The 13,535-nt window shown below is 36.2% G+C and overlaps 1 protein-coding gene across 1 annotated transcript; it reads left to right on the top strand.

The window, feature by feature from the left end:
* The first annotated feature begins 7,253 nt into the window (after positions 1-7,253).
* On the top strand, positions 7,254-10,653 carry LOC109097204 (gamma-secretase subunit PEN-2). Its single transcript, XM_042771837.1, is given in 5 exon segments — positions 7,254-7,410; positions 7,795-7,866; positions 8,175-8,279; positions 9,979-10,068; positions 10,071-10,653. Coding segments are annotated over 4 exon segments (303 nt in total). The 5' UTR covers positions 7,254-7,410; positions 7,795-7,805; the 3' UTR covers positions 10,118-10,653.
* Positions 10,654-13,535: the final 2,882 nt, after the last annotated feature.

The raw sequence follows: 13,535 nt of genomic DNA, 5'->3' as shown, positions 1-13,535 counted from the left end.
TTTCTTACCTGGTGAGGAGACAACTTTGATTTGAAGTGGTGGAATGGTATCCTTACTGATTAGCTCTTCAGGGTCCGTCTGAGTGGCCTCTTCTGGATGTGCTTCAGGCTGCAATTACTGACCTTTCAAGAACCTCCTCGCTTTCCTTTTCTGGGGTCTCTCAACCTTTGCATCAACGGGCCACCGGGACTCTCTGTGCTTTCAGGAATTACAGCACTGACAGTGTTCTCTACGCTTTGTGACTCCTGCGAAGAGCCAATTTCCAAAATGTTGGAAGGAGTGGATGTGGATTCTGCTTCTGTAGAAACATTCTCCACTTCCTGATCACATCTAGCAGGAAGTTCTGCCTCTGTGTTGGGGCTTTCATCTACTTTGCTCGGACTCTCTTGGATTTGAGAATCTTGGCTTTTTGATTTCTTGTGTTTTGCAGAGATCATCTTGGCCTTGGGAATCTTTGCTTTTACTTTCTTGAGGATTACTTAGATTCTCTTGGATTTGGGAATCTTTTATTTTTGCTTTCTTTTCCCCAGAGTGAGAGTCCCACAAAAAACTTCCCAGCGTTTCTTGCGTGAGGACCGGGCTGTCTGGGTCCGTATCCTGGCTAGTGCTCTAGACCTTGGAATTCTGAACTAAATCATTGCCGAAAGCGAAGCTTTTGAGGATGATTGGTTCTGAAGCTGCAAGATCTTTCTCGGCGCTGGTGAAATGAGGCTCCCAAGTTTCCTTTCAGATTCCTTTGCGAATGTTCTTCTTCTTATTTCTTTATCTCTTTTTTCTTCTTGGCGGGTAGTCGGGATCATCAACTTGTGGAGCCTCCAACAGCCGATCTGCTAAACTCTGGTCACCAAGATTCCTGTGGAACATTTGAGAGACCTTCCTGCCGCTGCTTCCTACCACAAGGCCCATTTGCTATGTTTTTTTTATCTTTTGTACCCTCTGATGCTTTTTGTGGACTTTTCTAGGTTTTTGGCTTTATCTTTCACTGGCAGTGGATTTTGAACCTTCGAGTTGATTCCTCAGCGTACCGTTTTGCTCATTGGCCTCTTTTTCAGGATTTGTTTGTGGAGTGGATTCTGATTTCTTGTCAGCAGATCTTCCTCGCCTTCTAGTGCAAACCTCCTCTTTGCCTCACCAGCACTGCATTCACTGGCTGCTACATTTGTCTTTAATTTCACATGAGCACTTGAGATTTGGGCACACTGACTCTCTGTAACTTCAGATTTGATTTCCTTTTGTTTTTTACCAGATTTACGTTGCACTGAAGGGAGTGTTACTACTTTCTTTTTAGCCACCAACTTGATTTTCATTGTGATTCTCGGAGCTGACTGGGTCTCCTGTTTTGTCGATCCTCTTTTACTTCTGGTGTAATCTCTCTCTGATCCTCCATCACCACCACCACCACCATCATCTACTGATGTGTCCTTCTGTGAGACTCTTGACTGTGGAGTTGCTGAACAGAACCTGAATCATTTTGAGGATCTTGTGAACCTGTGCTTCCCATGTAAAGAGGGACATTGGAAAGAGCCGCCTGTTGACGTATCCTCTTTGACGATTTGCTGTGAAACACGATCACCGGAAACGTTCAAATACAATTAAATGATATTCATCCCACTGTGGTTAAATATGTATCAAGTATTCCAAACATTTTAAATCACAGGCTACACTGACTATCAAGCCGTTAGAAGGAAATAATAAGTATTATTTAAATAGCAGAGCCCAAATTGTTAATTTTTCTGGCGTCCTTATTAGTGAAATATGTTGGTATAGTAGAAGAAAAATTACTATCATGACTGTTTTTTTTTTTTAGTGTTATGGGATGATTTTAAGATAAAAAGTTATACAAAACAATAAAAACAAAAAAGACTTTTAGAGCTTCTCAGTGTAACTTGCTCTGAAGCCACACTTAACGTGTACATGCATTGCGTTACCAGTAGAACACGGGGCACTGCTATTTTCATCTTCAGGTTCAAAAAGCCTTTGAATTCAAGATCCTCTGAAAGTTGGAAAAACAAAAAGCAAGCTTTAATATATTTGAAATTTAACGCTTGTAAAACATGTTTCAAGTAAGTGTATATTCGATTTGTTTGTTGTCTTAGCATGTCCTCCACGTTTGATAAAGTAGTCAACAGTTCACGAGCATACTGTTACAGTACAAATTAAATTCATATACATACACCACAGTTTAAAAGTTTGAGGGTCAATAAGATGATGATATATATATATATATATATATATATATATATATTATATAATATATCTATATATATAAACACACACACACTTGAATATCTATATTCAGCAAGGACCACTAAATTGACCAAAAAGTTGACAGTGAAGGACATATCCAGGTTTAAATAACTATCGTTCTTATAAAATTTAATTTCTTTAAAGATTCCCTTTAAAAGGAATTCATTAATATTAACAAATTAAGCACCACAACTGTTTTCAACACTGATAATAATAATAAGAAAAATTATCCTCAAGCGGCAACATCAGCACATCATGACACTGAAGTCTAGGAGTACATGATGCTGGAAAATTCAGCTTTGCCATTATAGGAAGTAAAATATATTTTAAAATTCAATTACAGTAGTAGTTTATTTATTCATTTTATTTATTAAAACTCCGTCACATTCAAAAAATGCGCAATAAGATTACATTAAAATTGCCTCAATAAAACGACAAGAGCGCAGTTTTGCGTGAACAAAAGAAACTTCTCACAAAAACGATTTAAAACAATTTTACAGACTCCACATTTTGTACTGTAAATTAAATAGGCCTAAACTGCGTAACATAAGAAGGAAAATGTGGAAGTAAAAAAAAAACAAGACAGTCAAATTAAAATTTTTGCATATTTTTTTTCAAAAATGGATGCAGAACAGGTAGGTAATGCATGTTTCAAGGAACCACTGCACATTTATAAAGGGATGGACTTGCTATATTATAAAAGACCTTTGACACTGTTCTGCATAAAAGGGGAGTAAAGGGCATGTGAACGTATTGTTTGCAGATTCAAAAACTGTTGAACACCCGTACTCAACATAACAGAACACTTCATGAAAGTAAATGCCAGCCTTTCTGTTTGACAACGGGATTTGGAAGTAAATTAGGCCTTACAAGTGGTTTACAAAAACACCGAACTGTAAAAATTACTCCGTATTCGTTGTTTGCACTCCAACAGAACTACTGTTCAATGCACAAAAGACAAAGAAAGAAAGAACTGAACTGAAACAACTAAAATATTCAGTTTGTATGAAACAAGGGCAACTGGAACAACTCTGGCAGTTAACCACCAGCAATTGTCGGCGGCCTAGTGAACTTGAAAAAATAACTGATTAAATTATTTAGTATAAGAGAAAAAGCACCACAGGTAAGTGCAGTTCACTAATACATTATCGGTTATTTTAAACAAATGTTTTGAAATATTAAAATATATATATATTTTTTTTTAAGTTTAATAATTGGTCATACACTGAGTCAAGATAAGTGTCATATACAACATATTAAAAACAGACAGCATTGTGTGCACAAGGACCATGTACACTTTTGTCAAAATCCGTACATATTCGAGTAGTTTATAGATGTTGTTAACCGAAAAAAACTGAAAACTGCACAAGACGCTAATACACAGACGAGGGCCCCGTGTCTATTTTATATGCAGGCAAGCATAGAGCATTGTCTTAAGCCTCAATAGTCCACAGAACTTTGACCCTACAACCATTAATTTTCTTATTTTTTTCATTTTCCCAGTTGACAGTTGTCTCGCACAGACACGCAACACAACACAAAACCCCACGACCATAGCACAATTTCGCCATGCCCAGCATGATACATGACGCGTAGGAGAAACAAGTGCAACAGCATGAAAGCAACGGACATACACGGGTTCCCAAGCCTTTAGTGACCAATGAATTCGACTAGACCTGTTTATTGGTTGTTCGAGAGTTCTGAAGTAGAGAGTTTTATTAATTGTTTAAACAGAAACACTCATGAAGCTAATGAAATATTAAAAGCCCCCAAGCAAAAACTCTTAAAACCACACATTTCCAGCGACTTTAAGCTGGTTGTGGAATCTTCAACAAATTCGCTCGTATTTCCAGCGCAATGATGATGACATAACATCTGAAGGCAACAGAACATTAACATATTTTAAATATGTCAGTCTAATTTAATCAAGAAAAACTAAATACAGTCACCAACAGTTTCTACTACCACGACTAGTTCACACTTACTTGTATAAGGGGTTGTGAACTGCCTTTGTTGGTTTTATTTTGTACTGTTCTCAGAGGTCCACTTATAAGTATATTCACAAGATTTTACATCAAAAAGCATCTTAATTTAGAGAGTAAATATGTCTATTTTAGGTCCTGTTTGACTTCCCCTCATCATAACGCTCTGTTTGAAAAAAAAAAAATAGGTGTGGAGGATTGTAGACTCGGAAAGTAACCGCCCATGATATGATTGCTAACAGTTGTGGTGAAAACTTATTGTTGGATCAAATATATTCGGGACTACAGCATCGTCTTTAGTTTCAATCTTACGATGTTTAAGATGCTTTTTTATAGTACAATGACTCTTACTTATACTTGTCAAAGGTTCATTTAGATTTCTCAGTTCATGATCCCTTTAACATTGTGAAAAATATCTCACATTAAAATCCAACATTTAATGTACCTATTAAGTTGATTATTACTATAAGCTAAGCCTTTCACAGAGATGTATGTAAACAGTTTGGCAACGTTGCCGTTGCTTTATAGCTTTGTGCTCAGGGTCATGATGCTACCAAAAAAAGCCAATATTGCTTTCTACAATTATATCCAGCTATTCGATTACCAGTCGTTTTACTGTACAGAAAACCATAGTAACCAGGGTGGACCGTTTAAGATCGTCGCCACAATGACCAAAGCTAACAAAAATTTACGTGATAAAGTTCACATCTGAACAGGATGCGATGATGTCATCAGAATATTATAGAACCTCAAAGCACTTTATGATGGTTATGAAGCTAACTAGACTGATGAATAACCAGTAAAATAGTATGCCTACAAAAATATAAATATGTAGAGAGATGGACAAAATAAAACATGTTAGCTTTTATTTCTACACACTGTTTGCTATAAATTATGCATTTACACCATTTTGTTGCTAATCACACAAGGGAATTTACGAAAACACTGGATAGTTAGGGACAGGCTAATATGCATTCATCATGGAAAAAATAAGATGGCATATTAAATAAGAATTTTAATCAATCCACTGGATTTCGACTGAAATGTTCAAATAAAACCTAATTAACACAGTAAAAGTTAGTGGTCAGCTATGCATTGATTAAAGTCACTGTTTACATATACATACTGACTGTCTCAAGCCTATTCTCTCTCTAAGCATCAAACTAATATCATTGTTCTTCAATGCAGGTGATCCATCACTGAATGCTCTTATCAGTAATCTGTCACAAGAATCAAGTCAAGCAAACTGGGGTGTGTGCAACTGGTGCATGCATAGAAATAAAAATAATATGCATGTCCAAAAAGAATCAGATAACGTATGCAGTAGCGTTTATATGCAACTTATAACTTGTATAAACAAAAAAATCAAAAACTGCTGATCTCTGACCATCATTTGCTATAAAGCTACAATTGCTTACAGTGATTGCCCCCCCTCCGCCCTCCGTGTTTTAATGTAACGCATATACGGCAGACACTGCGCTCGCGCTACATGCATTCGTACTCCTTCCTCTGAAACACAGTCACGTAAAACAAGCGCACACTGGTGCATTTGAATACTGGTGTGAAAAAAACGACAGATCGGCCCATGCACTCACCTCCTCGCTCCCACTCGAGCTGTATCCAGCCTCTACCAGGCTCTTGTAGCTTGCCTCAAGCCCGAGATCACCAACAAGTGAGACTGGTCCTCGTTCAGCGCGAGCACCAGGCAGGTGGGCCTCGGGCCTCCGTTGGAGGAGATCTCGTCAAGATCTATCCAAGAGCGGCCGAGCTGCCATCGCTTCTCCGAACGCAAACGGCTCCGCGACGACCAAGGCCGACCGGGGAAGCGACCCCGCGCCGCGCCCACAACGGCAGCCGCGGTTGCTGATCCGCATCCCGCTGCCGCCATCATCGCATCAACAACAACACCGATAGACAGAAACTCAGGCTGCGAGAAGTGGAGAAGAGGGAAAGCGCTGTTGGGGAGGGGGGAGGGGGGACGCCCGGTGCACTATGGGACGTGTAGGCTGGGAATGAAGTGTGCTTCCATTACTTCTGGATAGAGCTGTCAAGACGAAGACTGAATATTCATGACATCTTTGTTGTTGCTGTTGTTTTTTAGCCTGATAATAGTTGTATTATAAATAAATAAGTGTGTGTGTGTGTGTGTGTGTGTGTGTGTGTGTGTGTGTGTGTGTCAAAATATATAATATAATAATATTTTTGTGTCATTCATAAACACTTTTAATTTAATTTAATACATAACATATTTATAATTATTAATATTATTCATTATTTATTAAATAATAATTATTTTAATGAAACAATAAAAGTGGAAAGAATATTTATGGCTCTAGGGGTCAGCAGTAAGGCATTATTTTAGTGTTGCATAGCAATGTCATTATAACTGATTTATTCACTTTTTTTGACATTACAGTGATTTTAACCCTTTCAACAGACAAAATGAACAAAAAAAAAAAAAAATGTGAGCCTTCATGCTTGCATCTCCGTATTGTATCAGAATCTTTTTTTTCCCCTTAATGTAGCCTATATGTAATCTTTTAACAATTAGCAACATAAATATTATTAATGGATTTTGAGTATTTCATGATCATGAAGCACTGTGTTCATGCACACTGGCATTATTTTAAGGCAAAAACAAATAATATACCATTTAACTTTTAAATACTATTTAAATATGGAATCATATATTATATAAATATTATTAAAATAATTTTATTATCATTATTATTTATTTATATCATAATATTATTTGTGTTGACTTTTAATTGATGCTGATTTAAAAATGATTGAATTGTACAGCAAAACTGCCAAAATAACTACTTTGAAAATAAAGGAAACATTAAAATAAGAACATCTGCAAAGATAATTTGTGGTGAACTGTAATGTAAACAATAGCGTTTCAGCTTTTATTTGTTTATTTAGAATTTGGAGTTAAAATGTCTTTTTGTGACATCATCCATTATGCTATAAGACCAAAGGGTTAAAACAAGGGGACCCATGACGAACACCGGTCTCCCGTTCTTAACGCCTGTCCCTGAAAACTCCATTACCCATCATGCACCGCCGTGCAGTGACGTCACACCTTAGTTTTCATCAGGAAGCGGAACCATAAAAGTTGTTTCCCCTCGCCTTTGTTGTGTTAAACCCTCCGTTTTCTCATCTGAGCTCGGCTTACAAGGTATCCACCGTCTTTTACTAAAACAAACAATCCGTGTAAGGTTTAAGAGCAGACGGTGTGTCGTATGCGACCAGTTATTGTTCGCTCGCAGTCCAGTGTTGTTTTGACTGAGGGGTTGATTAGAAGGATTTTCGTCTTGTTGCTCCAATCATTTACACTGTTTTCCAGGCATTGGTATAATTTTATTTCTGACTAGATGATTTGATCGTATGACAAAGCTGTGATTGCGTTTTTAATGCATGATTACAATAATCCCAATTTCCTTACAGCAGTCATGTAGAGTGGCAGTACTGTTTTGTTTAGGCAGATGGCAGCAGTGTTGCAGCATATTGATCAGTTCAGTTGGATACCTGTGCATGGATTTATCAAGGGTTTTCTTTACAGGAAACTCCACAATGAACCTCGAACGGATGCCCAATGAAGAGAAGCTTAGCCTCTGCAGGAGATACTATTTAGGTATGTTGTATTTTTTTATTAATTTTTTTTTTTTTTATAAATCCCTTATTGTATAATTGTATCTACATTTTATATTTGATCTAGTTACTTTTTTAGGCTTTAATGTTAATGTTATCTGTATGCACCGGAGACTGAGAGTAACGCAATTTCGATTCTCTGTATGTATGTACTGTACATGTGGAAATTGACAATAAAGCAGACTTGAACTTGAACTTGAACTTGAACTTGTGATAATGGGATATAATGACACAATGCGATGTATTTCTGTACATGTATTGTTGTTTTCATTGTGCTGATTTGTTTCTCAGGTGGCTTTGCATTCCTCCCCTTTCTGTGGCTGGTAAATGTACTGTGGTTTTTTAAAGAAGCCTTTTTAAAACCTGCATACACAGAACAGCCGCAGATCAAATCATGTGAGTATGTGATGGCATACGTGTAATGACTCACTGTTTCACAAGACGTGTGTTCTACCACATTTCTGTGGGTGATAGTCTTCCTTGCAACCCACAGTCTGGTTTAAAATGTTAAAAGAATCTGCCTACACAGACTAAATTCTAATTCAGAGTCAGTGTATGCCAGTATTCAGATAATAAAGTCTTCATTGCCATTTTATATGCACAAATGTTTGAAGGATATTTACATAGCAGCTCCAAACAGGCCGATAAATGCTGTTCCCTTCGCTGGAATTCATGAGCCGCGTTTGTGTAAACTAAAATGTGTTTATATGCAAGGCTCATGATACTTTTATGGGCAAGAAACACTTTTAGGAGTTCCATGTGTTTATCAGTCGGCTGCATTAAATACAATGCTATATTTAAGTTGTAAGGTTTATGAAGGCATGAAAGAGAAATTATATATATAAAAAAATCACCATTAAAACTAATATGTAAACTAAGATTAATAATTGGCATCTATGGGTGGTTTGCAATGTATTACACAGATGAATTTTAGGTTTTTAATATATATTGTATTTATTTTAGGGCTGTCAAATGATTAATCACGATTAATCACATCCAAAATAAAAGTTTTGTTTACATAATATATGTGTGTATACTGTGTATATTTATTATGTATATATAAATACACACACATGCATGTATATATTTAAGAAGAATGTTACGTTTATATATTAAATATATTTATATATAATATAAAATATAAGAATATAAATATATAAATGTATATACATGTAAATATTTTCTAAATATATAATTTATGTGTGTGTATTTATATATACATAATAAATATACCCTGTACACATACATATATTGTGTAAACAAAACTTTTATTTTGGATGTGATTAATCGTGATTAATCATTTGACAGCCCTAATTTATTTGCTTTCTAGTTAGTTAACCCTGTAAAGCCAGACATATAAAATAGTAGTATATATATATATATATATATATATATATATATATATATATATATATTTAAATAAATGCAAAATTGTTTTATCTTTTAGACTAAATTTAAAAAAAGCATGCCAATTTGATACATCAGGCTTTTATGGATCACATAGTATAATTAAGTATGAAATATGAAGCTCACCCTTGACTAGGAAAAAAAAACGGCTCGACTTTATTCGCAGGCTAAAAATACAGTTTGGTGCAGTTGCTGATATTTATATGGCCAAAAAGTAAGATGAAATTCTCATAGCTTGTAAATGCGATCTTTATAACAGTATTGCAGACTACGTACATTAAATGAATATAAATATTATTCTATGTCTTCCAATAATATGTCTTAGTAAGATGATGTTTAAATGTTTATTTTTATGATCGAACATGTAAGTTTTAATTGATTTTACCAAGAAAAAAATGCATGGATAATCATGTAAACTTGACACAACCTGACCAGTGAACATTTTCAGAATTATACTAAAAGGTCTTTTACTTGCTAAAAACGTATAAGCTAGCAATCAAACAACAGTAGACTGTGTACAACAGGTTTTTCAGCTTTTAAAATTTTATCATGCTCGTAACTTAGAACATTTGCATATCTAATATGATACAGTAGACTTTACAGGGGTTAATAGAGTGCTGTCAGTGAAATGGCTGATGTATATTAGTTTTCAATGCATGACGTCTACTGTTTCTTCTGACTTCCACAGACATAAAGAAGTCCGCTTTGGGGCTCATACTGTGGGTGGCCGTACTGACCACGTGGATCACCATATTCCAGCATTTCAGAGCACGGTGGGGGAGGTGGGAGATTACCTCTCCTTCACCATTCCCCTCGGCACAGCCTGATCAGATCTGCTGCTTCACAATACCTCTGTTTTTTTCTCTCTCTCTCTCTATATATATTTTTTTCTCCTCCCATCAACAAGATGCTCCTTGGCTAATTTTACCACTGTCGTCACATAGAAGATAAACTGGATCTGTCTGGGAGTTGTGGTATTTTGTGAACTGATGAAATCGTTTGTTGATTGAGTGAGATCATTATGGACATGGATGCACCATGCTGAAGCGCAAGAGTTCATTTCCAGCACTACTGCTACTTCCTATAAGATTTGAGATCACACATTCATATGACTAACTCTGACCTCTGTCAGTGCATTGAAAAGAATGTATGACAAAAGTCATCTCCGGACCAGTCAGGTCCATCCAAAATAAAGCCTTTGTACTGTGTTTTGGCAGTTGATATGACATGTAATATTATTGTTCTCAAAGAAAAAGGCATAATTTTTTTTCTGCTATATTTTAATCATTTTGATGGACAGTAAAAGCCACATATTTTGTCCATAAATATTAGAATTGTGTTCAAATAAAATCTGAAAATACTATGCATTGTTATTGCTTCGTCATGAACTTTGAAATACAGTAACCTATGGGAATTAACTATTTGAATAAAATATGGATATATATAATATATTAAATACAACAACAAAAAAAGGTCTTTTCAAGTCTGTTTCAAGTTAAGAAGAAAATATTTTTTTATTTATTTAGTCTAATGGAGATTTTTGGCATTAACAAACAAAAATATGTTAAAATTATTTTATATAATATAAAATAAAACAGTAAAAGAAAAAGTCATGTAATAACACTTTAGAATGGGTGACACATTCACTATTAATTAACAAACTTCCAATTTGCTGCTTATTAATAGTAAGGTAGTTAAGTTTAGGTAAAATATGCTCATGCTGAATAAGGAATTAATATTTCATCATAATAACCAGCTAGTCATACACTCAGAATTTTCTGAAGCAGTATCAGTCTGTTTGGTGGTTACTTTTACACATTTATCCCAGAAGAATGGACTTCGACTTGCCTTCTTCTATCTAAATATATCTAAAATATCGGCTGTAAGAACCTGACTCCATCTGAGAGGGGTGTACTTCATCTATAGCCCCTTTTCTCAGTAGAGATGACATCTCTTGTCGCAACACTGCGGTTTCTTCTAAACTCACAATCAAGGGAAGAATATCACGGAGAGGAGGCGGGCCTTTTCGAAACTGAATGGTGTACCCGTAACAAACTGTGCGTAACACCCATTGGGGAATGTAGGGCAAGCGTTCCCACACGGCCTGAAAAAGCTTAATGGTCTTAAGACCTCCGTCTGCGGCTGTGGTGTCTCCACATGCGTTAGAATTTCCGAGCCCGGAAAGCTTGCGGCGTCCATAAGCACAGGAAATTTATGTGTCAAGGTTGCTTTGCGTTTCGTTGTATATAATCCTGAAGCGTGTTTACAGCCAAATTTATTCCAACAGGATGCACATTGGGCCCCGCTGCTAGCGAGAAAGCGGCAGCTTGTGGGCCGTCATAAAACAGGTCATCTTTACCAGACCTTTGGGCCGTCCCCCGAACTTTGAAGGTTGAAGTGCGCAGATTGTCTGAGTGGTAGCTCGGTCCAACGCTGCTCGAAGCGCATTTGCGCGGCGAGACAGTCAATGTTAGAGATCTGGCTGCATCCATAAGAAAAGATATATTCTTTTCTTTAATACGGTAAAATTAAAATTAATTATTTTCTTTTACCGACGGTAAACCATCGGTAGCTGCTCGCATCTCAGCTTGTCTAACAGACATTTCTTTCTTGCTGGATGAAGGACCATCACCTTCAACTCAACCTTGCCAAGACAGAACTGCTTGTGGTTCCAGCAGACCCATCGTTTCATCACAATTTCACCATCAAGTTAGGCACATCAACCATAACTCCTTCAAAAACAGCCAGAAACCTTGGAGTTATGATTGATGATCAGCTAACTTTCTCAAACTGTCCGTTCCTGCAGATTTGCTTTATTCAACATTAAGAAGATCAGGCCCTTTCTTTCCGAACATGCGGCACAACTCCTTGTTCAAGCTCTTGTTCTGTCCAGGCTAGACTATTGCAATGCTCTCTTGGCAGGTCTTCCAGCCAATTCTATCAAGCCTTTACAATTAATCCAGAACGCGGCAGCAAGATTAATTTTTTAATGAGCCGAAAAGAATACACGTCACACCTCTATTTATCAATTTGCACTGGCTACCAATAGCTGCTCGAATGTATTTTATGTAATTTATGTTTGCATACAAAACCACCACTTGCTATGCAACCCTATTACCTAAATTCATTACTTCAGACTTATGTGCCCTCTAGAAGCTTGCGTTCTGCAAGTGAACGTCGCTTGATTGTGCCATCCCAAAGAAGCACAAAGTCACTTTTTACGGACTTTTAAATTAAATGTTCCCTCTTGGTGGAATGACCTGCCCAACTCCAATCCGAGCAGCTGAGTCCTTAGCCATCTTCAAGAATCTGCTTAAAACACATCTCTTCCATCGTTGTTTTTGATTGCTTCCATTGTCCTCATTTGTAAGTCGCTTTGGATAAAAGCGTCTGCTAAATGACTAAATGTAAATGTAATACTGGTGAGGTTGAGCCAAAGGTGGCGCTAAAAAGTCTCCATGGACATGCCTTCGAAGGAAGCAGGGGGCGAGACTTCCAGGCCGCGGCCGAGTTCGGCACGAGATGTTCGGCTAGAGTGTAACCTTACTTTTCTAGATTGCTCCAGGACTGATTTCATGTATTTTTATATCAAATAAAAAAAAGATTCAGTGTGGTAAAAACTTTTTCAAGGCACTTCAGTGTCTATGACTTTTAATATTTTTGAGCATTATCAACTTCAAGTAACTTATACATCATAATTCCTTTATTTTTTTTTTTTTTTTTACTAAGAGTATGTTAGTTTTTGTTTTTGTTGATGTTGAGAGACAGAGACAAGACAACTTCATACTTTTGAGACTGATGTGAGTTATTTTTAAAATGTTTCTGTTGTGTCCCTGCCTGTTTACTTCACATTTTGATGCAACAACAGTATGATTATAGTCTGAATGAACAAAGAGAAGGAAAGACACTACCTCATTCATAGATCCGTGCGGACATTTCGGCCATCTGTGCAAAAACATTCTTTATACCAGACATGTACAGTTGTACAGTGTAACTTTTAACTTTAATGTGCTATTTGTATTTAATTTGACCCGTGACTAAATGATGTACATTTTAGATTACCTGAGAAAACTTTATATTATATATATATATATATATATATATATATATATATATATATAATATATATATATATATATACAGTATAATACACTGCCATTCAAAAGTTTGGGATCAATAATGTTTATTAAATAAGTTTCTTATGCTCATCAAGGCTGTATCTATTTGATAAAAATATTGAATATT

The sequence above is a fragment of the Cyprinus carpio genome, chromosome A15 (genome assembly GCF_018340385.1).
Source record: "Cyprinus carpio isolate SPL01 chromosome A15, ASM1834038v1, whole genome shotgun sequence".
Lineage (NCBI taxonomy): Eukaryota > Metazoa > Chordata > Actinopteri > Cypriniformes > Cyprinidae > Cyprinus > Cyprinus carpio.
This window is presented reverse-complemented; position numbering and strand designations above follow the sequence as displayed.